Source organism: Bubalus bubalis, chromosome 12, assembly GCF_019923935.1.
Source record: "Bubalus bubalis isolate 160015118507 breed Murrah chromosome 12, NDDB_SH_1, whole genome shotgun sequence".
In the NCBI taxonomy this organism is placed as follows: Eukaryota; Metazoa; Chordata; class Mammalia; order Artiodactyla; family Bovidae; genus Bubalus; species Bubalus bubalis.
Window position 1 is genome coordinate 18,676,673 of NC_059168.1, and position 14,122 is coordinate 18,690,794.

Sequence of the window (14,122 nt, forward strand, 5' to 3'; positions counted from 1 at the left end):
GAGCCAGGAGCCACAACTGCTGAAGCCCGAGTGCCCTAGAGCCTTTGCTCCGCAACTAGAGAAGCCACCGCAGTGAGAAGCCTGACCACTGCAATTAGAGAGTAACCCCCACTCGCTGAAACCCAAGAAAGCCAGTGCACAGCAACGAAGATCCACCACAGCCAACATAAATAAATAAATCTTCATGAAAAGAAAAAACTCAGACCTTCAGTTTGTTAATAAAAAAGTTAATATGAAAACATCTGTTGAGAACCCATTGTATAGCAGTGATGCTCAATAATGTTCCTAGGGATGTAAGGTCTCCTTCTACAGTAGTGGAGAGTATATAGCACTTTGAAAGGAATATTCCATGCAGTATGCATTTGTTGAGCATCCATTGTGTTCTGCAGGCCTTACTAAGCTAATTTTGAGTAAGAGTGATACAGTGTTTTGCAAGTACTGTTCCCCTTCTCTTATCCTGAAGTACTCTAGCAGTATGCTCCAGCACACACGCCCGGCTTCCCCCACACAGAAAAGGTGGTTTCTTCCTTCACGTATCTAGAAGCTCGTGTACCCTGCCTTTGTGATACCATCAGTTCGTGGTTGGTTTATGGAGAAATTTTCAGACATTTCTCATTTGTCGTGCAGTTATCTCTTTTTTGACTTATCAAGTCTGCCCACTTTGTTCCTGTACCACTCACCCCCAGAGAAAGGAGACCAGAGGCAAGACATCAGCCATTTTTCACTGAGATATTACAGAGAAAAAGCAACAGAAGTATACTTATTTGGACTTTTTCCCTCCATTTTCACATTTGATGGGAAGTTCTACATTTTAGTCTTTTCCTTTGCTAAAATTATGTATCTATCACCATCTGCCAATCAGCGTGATTTGGCCAGGCAATAGAACTTACTAGCAATTTATACTATAAAATTCTTTTTCAGGAGTTCTGGAATATATTAAAGAGGGAAGAGAAGATTCCAGAACGGAGAAACATAAAATTTAATGGGGAAGACACAAAAAACATGCAAAAATCTTTAAAAAGACACTTTGTGCATCTCAGTGCATATGTACGTTTATGCATTGAGAAGTGCATGTTGCATAGTAAGTTATTCTATTTGTAATATTATTCTTTTCTCCATCCACGGAAAAGGTCCTCTTACAGAGGTAGTGGTACCCTCCCTATGGTTCTAAAATTCACCTCTATCCCCAGCAGGTGAAGAAGTAATTGGTCATTGCTCCTCAGAGGATACTGCCAACCATTTTTATTGTGCACTTTTCTGAAGAGCTTCTCTAAATTTGTCTCAGCAGCAAACAGGGATTTCATTATATCATGTGATTTTTTTTTTTTTTTTTTAATCCTAAAGAATCAGTTGTGTTTTCAAGGCTGTGTTCTCTGGGACTCACCATCTCTCTCAGTTCCACGCCCTTGCTCTCTGCCTATGCTAGTGAAACATAACTGCCCTAGCCTTCGTGTCAGTCTCGTCTCCTCCCACTCAAGCTTCTGCACAACCCGCCGTAAAAGCGAGTTCATCTGGAGCCACTTTGTTCACAACCACAACCTTTCCTCCTCACGTCTTCAAATCTCACACCAAGATTTGTGGCTTCACCCAGATGGTCGTTGGGTTGATGAAGGCAAATAGGTAATTAATATAGATTGGTTTCTTAAAAAATGTTCTTCTTCAATTTGAACGGAAGCTCAGCATTTTGATAGAAGGCAGTATTTTGCCTCCTTCCACAGCACGCAAATTTGATTGGTGAAAAGTGCTTCATTTCCTGCACTTTGGAACTTGGGGTTTAACTGCCCAGTTCCTTCCAATCCCAGCTCAGTTTAGTGTGTTAGGTAAAAGCATATAGACTTCTGAGCTGTAATAAGATGATTCTTTCTGACATGAATTTTCTGGGGGGAAAAAGAAAATAGCATATCCAGCCAGTGCTAGGGAAGAGGTTCAGACACGCACATTTACTGCCTTTGTGAAAATACATGCACACAGATCATCTCACACTAATGATGTAACTTTAGGCAAGCTGCCTCAATTTTCCTCATTTCATTTTCCTCATTGAAGAAGTAGATGTTAATACTTGTTCTCTATTCTCAACAGCGTTGTTATAAAGTCAAATTAACACTAGTTTGTCTAAGTACAAGACAAATGTAAATGTACTCAAAATGCAGTGGAAATCTCACGTATTTCAAACATGCAAAGTGACATGTGGAGAAATGATGTTAGGACAGAGAAGTCCATGGCTTATGTATGTCATAATCCAGTTTTTCCTGCCTTATTAAATAGGTGGCATTAGCTCAGGAGAACTTTTTTTTTTTTTTTTTTACCTTGGAATTACTTTTATTTTCCCAGCTTTACAGAGACACATATACCATGCAATTCACCAAGTGAAGCTGCACAATCCCTGATTTTTAATGTGTTCACAGAGTTGCGCCATTGTCATCACAGTCTTAGAACACTGTCATCAATCCCCCCAGAATTCCCAAGCTCTTTAAGTCACCCGCTATGTCCCCCAGACTTGCCAGCACTAGGAAACCACTAATCGACTTCCTGTCTCTGTAGATGCGCCTGTCATGGGCCTTTCACATAAATAAAACCCTATGCAACATGTGGTATATTTCGACTGGCTTCTTTTGCTTAGCGTAATGTTCCCCAGGCTCATTTATGTTGTAGTATACATCAGAACTTCATTCCTTTTTATGGCCAAGCAATATTCCATTACATGGACATACCGCATTTTGTGTATCGTACATCAGTTGGCTGATGTTTAGAATTTTTCTGTTTTTTGGCTACTGTGAATAACATTGCTGTAAACATTTGTCTACAAGGTTTTATGTGGGTAGATGTTTCCATTTCTCCTGGATGTGTATCTAAGAGTAGAATTGCTGGATCCTCTGGTAATTCTGTTTCATATTTGGAGGAACTGCCAAACAGTTTTTTCAAGACAACTGCACTGGCCAAGATGTATGAGAGTTTCCATTTCTCCACATCCTCATCAACATTTGTCATTATCTATATCTTTTTCATCTTAGCCATCCTAGGATATGAATCAATGTCTCGTTGTGGCTTTGATTTGTATTCCCTTAATAAGTAATGATGTTAAGCATCTTTTCAGTGCTTATTGGTCATTTCTGTATCTTATTTGGATAAATTTCTGTTCAAATATTTGCTCATTTTTCACTTGGGTTATTTTTATTGTTCTTTGTGGACACAAGTTCTTACATATGTCAAATTTCAGATTGCACCATTGTTAAAGGTCACAAAGTATGAGAGTTTATTTCTAAACTCTTAATCAATTCCATTGAACTTTGTATTTATCCTGACGTCAAGTACTACATTGTCTTGCTACTGTGGCCTTATAGTTTGTCTTAAAATCAGAAAGTGTGACTCCTCTACCTTTGTTCTTCTTTTCAAGTTTGTCTTGGCAATTCTGGGTTCCTTGAATTTCTTACTGATTTTAGGATTCACTTGTCAGTTTTTGCAAAAGAAAAAACTAGAATTTTGATAGAGATTGAATGAAGATGTAGATCAATTGGGGGAATGTTTTCATCTTGCCAGTATTATCTTTCAGTCCATGAACATGGAATATATTTTCATTTACTTAGGGCTTCTATATCTTCTTTGAACAATGTTTTTTAGTGTTCAGAGTACAAGTATTGTACTTTATGTTTAGACTTATTAAATATTTTATTCTTTTTGATGCTACTGTGAATGGAATTTTTTAACTTTATTTTCAGGTTGTTTATTGCTAGTGTGTAGATATACAATTTATTGGAGTTACAGTTTTACCCTGAAATCTTGCTAAACTTTTTGTTCTAATTGTTTTTTAGTAGATTTCTTCTTTTTAAATTCAAAATCATGTTGTTGGCAATTAGAGTTTTCCTGCTTTCTAATACGGGTGCTTTTTATGTCAGTTTCTTGCCTAATTACCCTGACTGGAGCCTCCAGTACAAAGTTGAATCAAAGTGGTTAGACGGGACATCATTGTCTTAATCCTGAGCTAAGTAAGGGGAAAAGCATTCAGCTTTCACTATTAAGTATGATGTGCTAACATCATAGATGCTGTTTATCAAGTTGCTGTTTAACACCTCTACTGCTAAGTTGTTGAATGTTTTTTGTCATGAAAGGGTGTTGAATTCTGTCAGATGTTTTCTCTTTATCTGTTGAGATGATCCTATGGTCTTGTCCTTTATTCTATAGACATTACATTACATTATAGTCAATTAATTACATTAATTGATTTTGGATGTTAAACCAACCTTGCATTCTTGGGATAAATCTCACTTGGTATATGATATTTTTTATATGCTGCTGGATTCAGTCTGGTAGTACTTTTTTGAGTATTTTTATGTTTATATTTATAAAAGCTATAGATCTGTAGTTTTCCTTTTCTTCTGATGTCTGTATCTGGAGGGAGTTCTTTTAAGTCAACCAAAATTAGAGTTAAGGAGTAGATTTAGGGGAGAGTGTTTTCGTGCAGAGAAAAATTTTAAATCATTGGTATCATTATCATTCTAAATGCAGGGTTTTGAGTCCTTAGCAGAAAACATAGTCTTGAAACACAGTGGGAAGAGTACAAGGTTTTAGTTGAAGAGCTATAGTTTTGGCTTCTGTCACTTGCTAAATATGTAACTTTGCACAAATTACCTAGGATTTCCTCACTTCTACACTCACGATAAGTATTTCTACATCAGACCTTTGTTTTGGGGATTAAGTGAAGTAATGTATGTAGAAAGTGTTTTTTAAAGGCCAAGCACTATTATAATTATAGATTATTAACTAAATAGAAAAAAGAATTTCAGAGAAAACACTGGAGAAACAGAAACATAACCTAAGATGCCCAAATAAATTTTTTGAGGCAGAACAAAACATAATGTGGATTCAGAATCATTTACTTGAGATGGTGATTTAGCAAAACACACATTTTGTTTAACAAAACTAAATCTTTTTAAAGCACATATCAGAAATGTCAGTTTCATGGTCAAATAATTACTTTTATTTGGGGTAAGGAGAAGCCAGTATAGATTTTACTAAGGGGAATTTTGATTCCTTGTTATAATGGGGATAATGATGTGTTTTGTTTATTTTATTGTACTTTACATAGCTTTATTGCTTCTGTTGTAAAAAAATTATATTGAGTTTAAAAAAGTTCCATTAAATTTTAACCTTGTGCAGTATTTTCTAGAGGCTGTTTGAAAAACATGAAAGGGCACCACTCAGAAATGACTCTGAATATGCTTTGTTTGTTTTAACTCCTCTAGAAACAAAGCCAGCCTGCGTGTTCAACAACGTGGAGTACAGTGACGGAGACATGTTTCGAATGGACAACTGTCGATTCTGTCGATGCCAAGGGGGTGTTTCCATCTGCTTCACTGCCCAGTGTGGTGAGCTGAGCTGTGAGAGATACTACATGCCCGAAGGGGAGTGCTGCCCTGTGTGTGAAGGTAAGGAAAGCTGCCAATTAGAGAATAATAAGAACAGGCTTCCCAGCTGGCTCAGTGGCAAAGAACCTGCCCGCCAATACAGGAGACCCAGGAGACACGGGTTCAGTCCCTGGGTTGGGAAGATCCCCTGGAGGAGGGCATGGCAACTCACTCCAGTATTCTCACCTGGAGAATTCCGTGGACAGAGGAGCCTGGTGGGCTACAGTCCGTGGGGTCACAGAGTCGGACACGGCTGAGCGACCTAACAACAAAGCACCAGATCAGATCAGTCGCTCAGTCGTGTCCGACTCTGCGACCTCATGAATCACAGCACGCCAGGCCTCCCTGTCCATCACCAACTCCTGGAGTTCACTCAGACTCACGCCCATCGAGTCAGTAATGCCATCCAGCCATCTCATCCTCTGTCGTCCCCTTCTCCTCCTGCCCCCAATCCCTTCCAGAATCAGAGCCTTTTCCAATGAGTCAACTCTTCGCATGAGGTGGCCAAAGTACTGGAGTTTCAGCTTTAGCATCATTCCTTCCAAAGAAATCCCAGGGCTGATCTCCTTCAGGATGGACTGGTTGGATCTCTCTGCAGTCCAAGGGACTCTCAAGAGTCTTCTCCAACACCATAGTTCAAAAGCATCAATTCTTCGGCGCTCAGCCTTCTTCACAGTCCAACTCTCACATCCATACATGACCACGGGAAAAACCATAGCCTTGACTAGACAAACCTTTGTTGGCAAAGTAATGTCTCTGCTTTTGAACATGCTATCTAGGTTGGTCATAACTTTCCTTCTAAGGAGTAAGCATCTTTTAATTTCATGGCTGCAGTCACCATCTGCAGTGATTTTGGAGCCCAGAAAAATAAAGTCTGACACTGTTTCCACTGTTTCCCCATCTATTTCCCATGAAGTGGTGGGACCAGATGCCATGATCTTCGTTTTCTGAATGTTGAGCTTTAAGCCAACTTTTTCACTCTCCACTTTCAGTTTCATCTAGAGGCTTTTGAGTTCCTCTTCACTTTCTGCCCTAAGGGTGGTGTCATCTGCATATCTGAGGTTATTGATATTTCTCCCGGCAATCTTGATTCCAGCTTGTGTTTCTTCCAGTCCAGCGTTTCTCATGATGTACTCTGCGTATAAGTTAAATAAGCAGAGTGACAATATACAGCCTTGACGAACTCCTTTTCCTATTTGGAACCAGTCTGTTGTTCCGTGTCCAGTTCTAACTGTTGCTTCCTGATCTGCATACAAATTTCTCAAGAGGTAGATCAGTTGGTCTGGTATTCCCATCTCTTTCAGAATTTTCCACAGTTGATTGTGATCCACACAGTCAAAGGCTTTGGCAAGTCCATAAAGCAGAAATAGATGTTTTTCTGGAACTCTCTTGCTTTTTCCTTGATCCAGCGGATGTTGGCAATTTGATCTCTCGTTCCTCTGCCTTTTCTAAAACCAGCTTGAGCATCAGGAAGTTCACGGTTCACATATTGCTGAAGCCTGGCTTGGAGAATTTTGAGCATTACTTACTAGCATGTGAGATGAGTGCAATTGTGCGGTAGTTTGAGCATTCTTTGGCATTGCCTTTCTTTGGGATTGGAATGAAAACTGACCTTTTCCAGTCCTGTGGCCACTGCTGAGTTTTCCAAACTGGCTGGCATATTGAGTGCAGCACTTTCACAGCATCATCTTTCAGGATTTGGAATAGCTCAACTGGAATTCCATCACCTCCACTAGCTTTGTTCGTAGTGATGCTTTCTAAGGCCCACTTGACTTCACATTCCAGGATGTCTGGCTCTAGGTCAGTGATCACACCATCGTGATTATCTGGGTCATGAAGATCTTTTTTGTACAGTTCTTCTGTGTATTCTTGCCATCTCTTCTTAATATCTTCTGCTTCTGTTAGGTCCATACCATTTCTGTCCTTTATGGAGCTCATCTTTGCATGAAATATTCCTTTGGTATCTCTGATTTTCTTGAAGAGATCCCTAGTCTTTCCTATTCTGTTGTTTTCCTCTATTTCTTTGCATTGATCGCTGAAGAAGGCTTTCTTATCTCTTCTTGCTATTCTTTGGAACTCTGTATTCAGATGTTTATATCTTTCCTTTTCTCCTTTGCTTTTCGCTTCTCTTCTTTTCACAGCTATTTGTAAGGCCTCCTCAGACAGCCATTTTGCTTTTTTGCATTTCTTTTCCATGGGGATGATCTTGATCCCTGTCTCCTGTACAATGTCACAAACCTCCGTCCATAGTTCATCAGGCACTCTATCTATCAGATCTAGTCCCTTAAATCTATTTCTCACTTCCACTGTATAATCATAAGGGATTTGATTTCGGTCATACCTGAATGGTCTAGTGGTTTTCCCTACTTTCTTCAATTTAAGTCTGAATTTGGCAATAAGGAGTTTATGGTCTGAGCCACAGTCAGCTCCTGGTCTTGTTTTTGCTGACTGTATAGAGCTTCTCCATCTTTGGCTGCAAAGAATATAATCAGTCTGATTTCGGTGTTGACCATCCGGTGATGTCCATGTATAGAGTCTTCTCTTGTGTTGTTGGAAGAGGGTGTTTGTTATGACCAGTGCATTTTCTTGGCAAAACTCAATTAGTCTTTGCCCTGCTTCATTCCATATTCCAAGGCCAAATTTGCCTGTTACTCCAGGTAACATGGGAGTAACAGGGATGGAGCCAAAGCAAAAACAATACCCAGCTGTGGATGTGACTGGTGATAGAAGCAAGGTCCGATGCTGTAAAGAGCAATATTGCATAGGAACCTGGAATGTCAGGTCCATGAATCAAGGCAAATTGGAAGTGGTCAAACAAGAGATGGCAAGAGTGAATGTTGACATTCTAGGAATCAGTGAACTGAAATGGACTGGAATGGGTCAATTTAACTCAGATGACCATTATATCTACTACTGCAGGCAGGAATCCCTCAGAAGAAATGGAGTGGCCATCATGGTCAACAAAAGAGTCCAAAATGCAGTACTTGGATGCAATCTCAAAAATGACAGAACGATCTCTGTTCGTTTCCAAGGCAAACCATTCAATATCACAGTAATCCAAGTCTATGCCCCAACCAGTAACGCTGAAGAAGCTGAAGTTGACCGGTTCTATGAAGACCTACAAGACCTTTTAGAACTAACACCCAAAAAAGATGTCCTTTTCATTATAGGGGACTGGAATGCAAAAGTAGGAAGTCAAGAAACAACAAAGCATAGACATGGTTTAAAGTGTTCACGTCAAAATTGACGTAATTCAGTCTCTCAAAAATAGAAAAGAATTCCCCGTTTTTGTCACATGTTTTACCTTTTAGGTAATGCCAGGAAGACGATGTGGAAACACTTCCCTGAGGGAAATTATCCCCTGGGTGTAGACTGTGGTTGTGTTTCCACGGGTCGACATGAGGTCTCCCGGAGGCACTCTCTATTCCTTCTCTGCAGTTCCAGCAGTTTCTTGGCAAGTCCTGGGACTTTCTCTTCATCCTGAGAGTAGAATTCTGCCCACTCTGCTCCCCTCAGAGTGGGTGGGGGCAGGAGGACAGGACAGCCCTAGTGACTGACAGGCCCAACCAGTCCACTCAGAGAGGACCCGACCCTGCCTCCTTTCTGGTACTGGTGCCCCTCCAGGTAGGAGCAGGTCTCCTTGGCCTTTGCAGCTGGTGAGAGTGGGGCCATGCTGTGGCACCAGGTCAAGGCCCAGACAAGTGTCCAGGGTAGCCCTGGGCAAAAGGATCCCCAAGGTCTGCTTTTTTATTTTTTTTATTCCCCTTTTCCCTCCAAGACATAATAGGTCCATGTTCCTCCAATAGGCTCGACCCTCCTGTCTCTGCTCTCCAGAAATAACAGATATTTCAGAATGATAACTGAATATCACATGCTACATCCCCCATATTTTAAGGATAAGGATAGTCAGAAAAGTAGTCACTTCTTTCCTGAGTTTCCGGTAAAGCCAGGAACAGTGCCCAACTGTGTCTCTGGTCTAACCACACTACAATTTCCCCAGAAAGGAGGGTCTCATGAGCATCTCTTCTCTGCCTGGGCCACAGACCTCCAGTCCAGAGTCAGACATGTCCACCTCACGTCTGACACTCCTGCCACCCTTAACCTCCGCACGTGAAATGAGAGGACAGAATTTCATGCCATGTCCTATAGCTTGCTCTGTTTTCAGAATCCCATCTCTTTTCAGTATCTGAGCTTTATTTACCACAGAATCTGAAGATCTGAAATTGCTTAGATTATACAAACTATTATACATTCCTAACAGGGAGGCCCACTCACCTGTTAGAAATTATTTTTGCTAACATAGGAGAAAGATGGTTCACTTTTTAGGTGTCATAGGGCATTTAAGAAAGTCACATCAAGCTTTTAACCTTCCCAATTGATTTGTCCCCTCACTACCGCCAGTGTATAATAGTCCCTGAAATTGGTGACACTTGGTGGTATAAAAGCATAGATGGGAACCTCTGTGTAATAATTATAACGAGTTGTCTGGCCACAGATCCAGTTATGTCTCACTTCCTGGAATTCAGATCCAGTCTCAAAGTAGAAATGAAATATGCAGTATAATATTTTTTTTATAAATAAATTTTATGGAGTCTTATCTAATTCAGGTCTCTTGGCTGCTTCCGTGGCTGACAGACTGCCTTTCTGAAGCTGTGACTGCATGGCCTTCAGTTCTGGCCTTCTGACTCTCATGTAACTAAACTTTCCTCCTCTTCAAAAGAAAGAGGACCAAACTCACAACTGCCTGGACTTTCCTCCCAGCACAGAAGCACTTGCTGCTCTTGAGGCCAGATTTTATGTGTCTGAAAAAAGAACGTTGAGTGATTTATCTAATTACTTGGATGTATAAGGATGTTTGGGGATTTTGTATTTATGTGCTTATCAACAACCTCAGAAAACTCTTTCACAGTAGCCTTGGTTAACTACGTCCCACAGCCTCAGTTGCTGCTTGACCGCTCAGCTCAGGTGGAGAAAAAGCTGTGTAGGTCCACGGCGTTCCCTCCAGGGCACAAGCAGTGCCCTGTATTTAGACAAGGTCTATCTGCCCTGTCCTGATTAAGCCCCTCAGGGGCCTGCCTACGCCTCACTGTTATCTCAGGGACCTCCAGGCTCCATGAGGTAGACTCCAGTTAGCCCTAGAAATAGCAGGCTCACTGTAAGTTAGATGGGGCATTATTCTTTCTACTTTACAGGGGGCTGAAATTGAGGTATAATAAACTTGTAAATTGACAACTCAGAAGGCATCCGCAGAGCCTAAAATGGATCTGCATTTTTTGTTTTTTCTGATTACCACCCCACAGCTCTATCCATGAAGTTTTGCACCTTTAAGAAACAGTAACACCTGCACACTGGCTTGTATGCTTCAGGTCCCCTGCCCTGTGAGCCATGTCAGGATGGGTGAACATAAATTCTACGTGATGGCTGCCTTTGCATGTCCCCCTAGAGACACCTCCTGCAGCCCCGAGCTTCTGCTGAGCACAGCTGGAAAAGAACTGCTGATGAGGAGAACCTGGGGGAAAAAAATGTCTCTAGGTGCAGGCAGAAATAACATGTAGAATGCCCTCAGTCTTACTTGGAACTCACGTTTTAATTTAGATCCTGTGTATCCTTTGAACAACCCCGCTGGCTGCTATGCCAATGGCCAGATCCACGCCCACGGGGACCGGTGGCGGGAAGACGACTGCACGTTCTGCCAGTGCATCAATGGGGAGCCCCACTGCGTGGCGACGGCCTGTGGACAGAGCTGCATGAACCCCGTCAAAGTGCCTGGGGAGTGCTGCCCTGTATGCGAAGGTAAACCGTGTGGATCCTAGTGAGCCCCTCGTGAATGTCATGTCAGAGCAACTTCCACCAGTGTGTGCTTGCTTGCGTTTTATTTCCTCAGGTGTAATGTCTGCTTCCTGCTGTTAGTTGCAGATGATTTTATGATACAGCCCAGACTAATCATTTGGAGGAGATGCTGCAGATTTACAGTGAGAGCAGTGTGGTCTTTATTTTACCACTGCAGATAATGCTTAACTGAATACTTTACACTCGAAGAATATATGCATTCGAATTCAGTTCACCAGAAGCCTAATTAACATCTAAAGGTCAAAACAGGGAAATGAAATTGGAAATAAGACCCATACTCAAAGCATAGTTTGTTCAATTTGTAATGCTTCTATAAGCCCAAGAGTCCTGGCAGCTAGAAGAAAGACCTGGAACCATCAAAGGCGGTTGTCACTGCCCAGAGTCCTCCCTCTGAGTGTCCATTGTTTCTAATATCGTGATGGCTGTGGCTTTGCAGTTCCTCTCAGGCTTTCACTTATGTCTTGGTTACCTACATTCATGACCTCTCTTCCTTTTTAGTGAAGAGGTGCCTGAGATATCCTGGACTCGTCTTTCCATCTCAACCCCTAAGCCAGGCCAATTTCACCATCCTGGGAAGATTCTTTGCACATTTATTCAAGTCAGTCTTAATCCCCAGTCCATATATGTTAATACAAGAGACTGAATATGTATGCTGATAGATCTAATAGAGAGTATCCATCACTAAGAAACACGTTTGCATAGTGAAATGAACCAAAGTGGGTTGGAAATTAATCCTTGTAGAAGATGGATCCTTCTAGAATTTTTAAAAACAGCTGTTAAGGAAATGACCAGTTTTTTCAGAAATTCAGTCAAGTAGACTGAGTCCTCTATGGAGAAGGCTTTTGCTTCTACCTCAGTTTTAATCAACTCAGTCTTCAGAATTTGCCTGACTAGCTTCATTAACCTCTGAGGGGTTGGAGTTATTAAAGATCTTAAAAGTCATATAAAAATTTAAACTGGAGGATTCTGGTTCTATTGACATCACCAATTCCCTCACCATTACTCTACTTACAATGCAGCTGCCACACTCCAAAACGTTATAGCTTCCAGATGACCAATTTTATGGAAATCACACACCACCCCCCACCCTCGCAATATACTCCTCCTATCCCCTAAAGGAAGCATTTCAGTGCTGGAGAATGGAGTGCACAATAGTACGTATGGTGGTATACGGTCAGCTTTACAAGGAAGGATGCCTTGCTGGTGCAGATTAAAATGGGACTATCTGTTCCTAAGAATTAGAGACAATCTGTTGTTGATTTGCAGTGTTCGAGTATATATGTATGCATGATAATGAAGAAGAATTTTTTAATTTTAAAAAGCATTAATATATAACCCAAAGCACTAACCTTTTAACTTCAGGAGTCTTGAATCATAGATTGAAAATAATACAAAAAAAAAAAAAAAAACTTGTAAAAAAAAATATAAGGCTTCATTTCTAAAAGTAAAGAATGCATATTGTTTTGCATTCATCTTTTGCAGTCATTAGCAATTCCATCCTGGTGAGCAGAGAAGGGAAGCAGGTGGTGAATAGAAGACAAAAAAAGTATATATGAGAAAACTGATTTATTCTTATGTAGATGTTTGATCACTTAGAGTTTGGTCTCTGTAACATTTGAGTCAGGTTGTAATCTTATCTTCCACTTTTTGAGAAGAGTGACAGTTTGAGCCAGCCGTTAATTCCAAAAAATGTACTAACCAACTTCCGTAATCCAGATACCACATTGGACACAAAGATAAATAAAGGACATCTCCTAGTAAACTTAGAAACTGTTTAGGCTGTTTTAAATTAAACCAGGAAGAAAAAGGAATGTCTACACTCAAATGCTGTGGGATAAGTGCTTTTTATGTATACCTGATTTCGTTAAACCTCACATCACCACTGTAGGCCTTGTGATCCCATTTTAGAGATGAGGAAATTAGGTTTTGGAGAGATGTAGGTAAATTCTTCCAAGGTCAGTTGCCAACATGTGGCTGAGCTGGGGTCAACTGAAGTCTGTCAGATTCAGCTACATTTGTGTCTATTTTCCTTGCTCCCAGAGGTCATCTCAGTCTCCTCATACCCCTATTTCTGGTTCCCTTATATCTGTCTCCATCTCTGGCTTTTGGCCCTGTGTTGGAGACCTGGAAGTCAGTTGACGGGGAGGAAGTCATTTGCAGTTTGACAGCGACTCCAGGTGTATTCCACGTGATCTCCCGAATCTGAGGGCCTTGGGGGAAGGACGCCTTTGAGACTCAGCCTCGATCTGCTTCTCAGGCCTCGCGCCCAGGCCGTCTCCGCCCCCCAGACTTGGCGTCTGTATTCCAAGCTGTTAGGCGCTGCGGCCTCAGTTCCTGTCTGTCTGTCTTGTGCCCCAGCACTTCTGTCCCTTCACCCAGCCTTTCAGGAGTTCCATTATCTAGGTCTCGGAGAACTACTTTGCCTTCTGTTTCTTGTTTTTGTCTTAAAGTCAGTTAAGTAGTGAGTTTCGTATAAGATTGTGTTTACTCTTCAGTAATGTTCTGATTTTAAGATGCTTTCAGAAGACTGAAAGATTCTTTTGGTTGTGGTTATTCAGTCACTAAGTCATGTTCGACTCTTTGCGACCCCATGGACTGTAGTCCACCAGGTTCTGTCCTCCACGGGCTCTCAGTTTGCTCAAATCCATGTCCATTGTGTCGGTGATGCTCTTCTTTTGGTATGGGGATCAAAAAACAGTGCACAGTTTAGGATAATGATTGTAAAAGTTTATTGTTTATGAATAATAGTAAATTTATTTATTAATAACAGTAAGCTTACAAAATTATGCAAGGCAAATAAATCTTACTGCTTAGTTTTTAGGATCCAAGAAAGACCCTGAAACTATTTGAAAATATTTTTCTCAGCAGTT

The 14,122-nt window shown here is 41.0% G+C and overlaps 1 protein-coding gene across 3 annotated transcripts in view; it reads left to right on the forward strand.

Annotated features, from left to right (window-relative positions):
* CRIM1 (cysteine rich transmembrane BMP regulator 1) overlaps positions 1-14,122 on the forward strand; it is a 206,598-nt gene that overhangs the window by 120,944 nt on the left and 71,532 nt on the right. For all 3 annotated transcript variants that reach the window (XM_006056852.4, XM_006056853.4, XM_006056855.4), the window contains 2 exons: positions 5,241-5,423; positions 10,998-11,195. In XM_006056852.4, the coding sequence (XP_006056914.3) occupies positions 5,241-5,423; positions 10,998-11,195 (381 nt within the window). The remainder of the gene's footprint in view (positions 1-5,240; positions 5,424-10,997; positions 11,196-14,122) is intronic.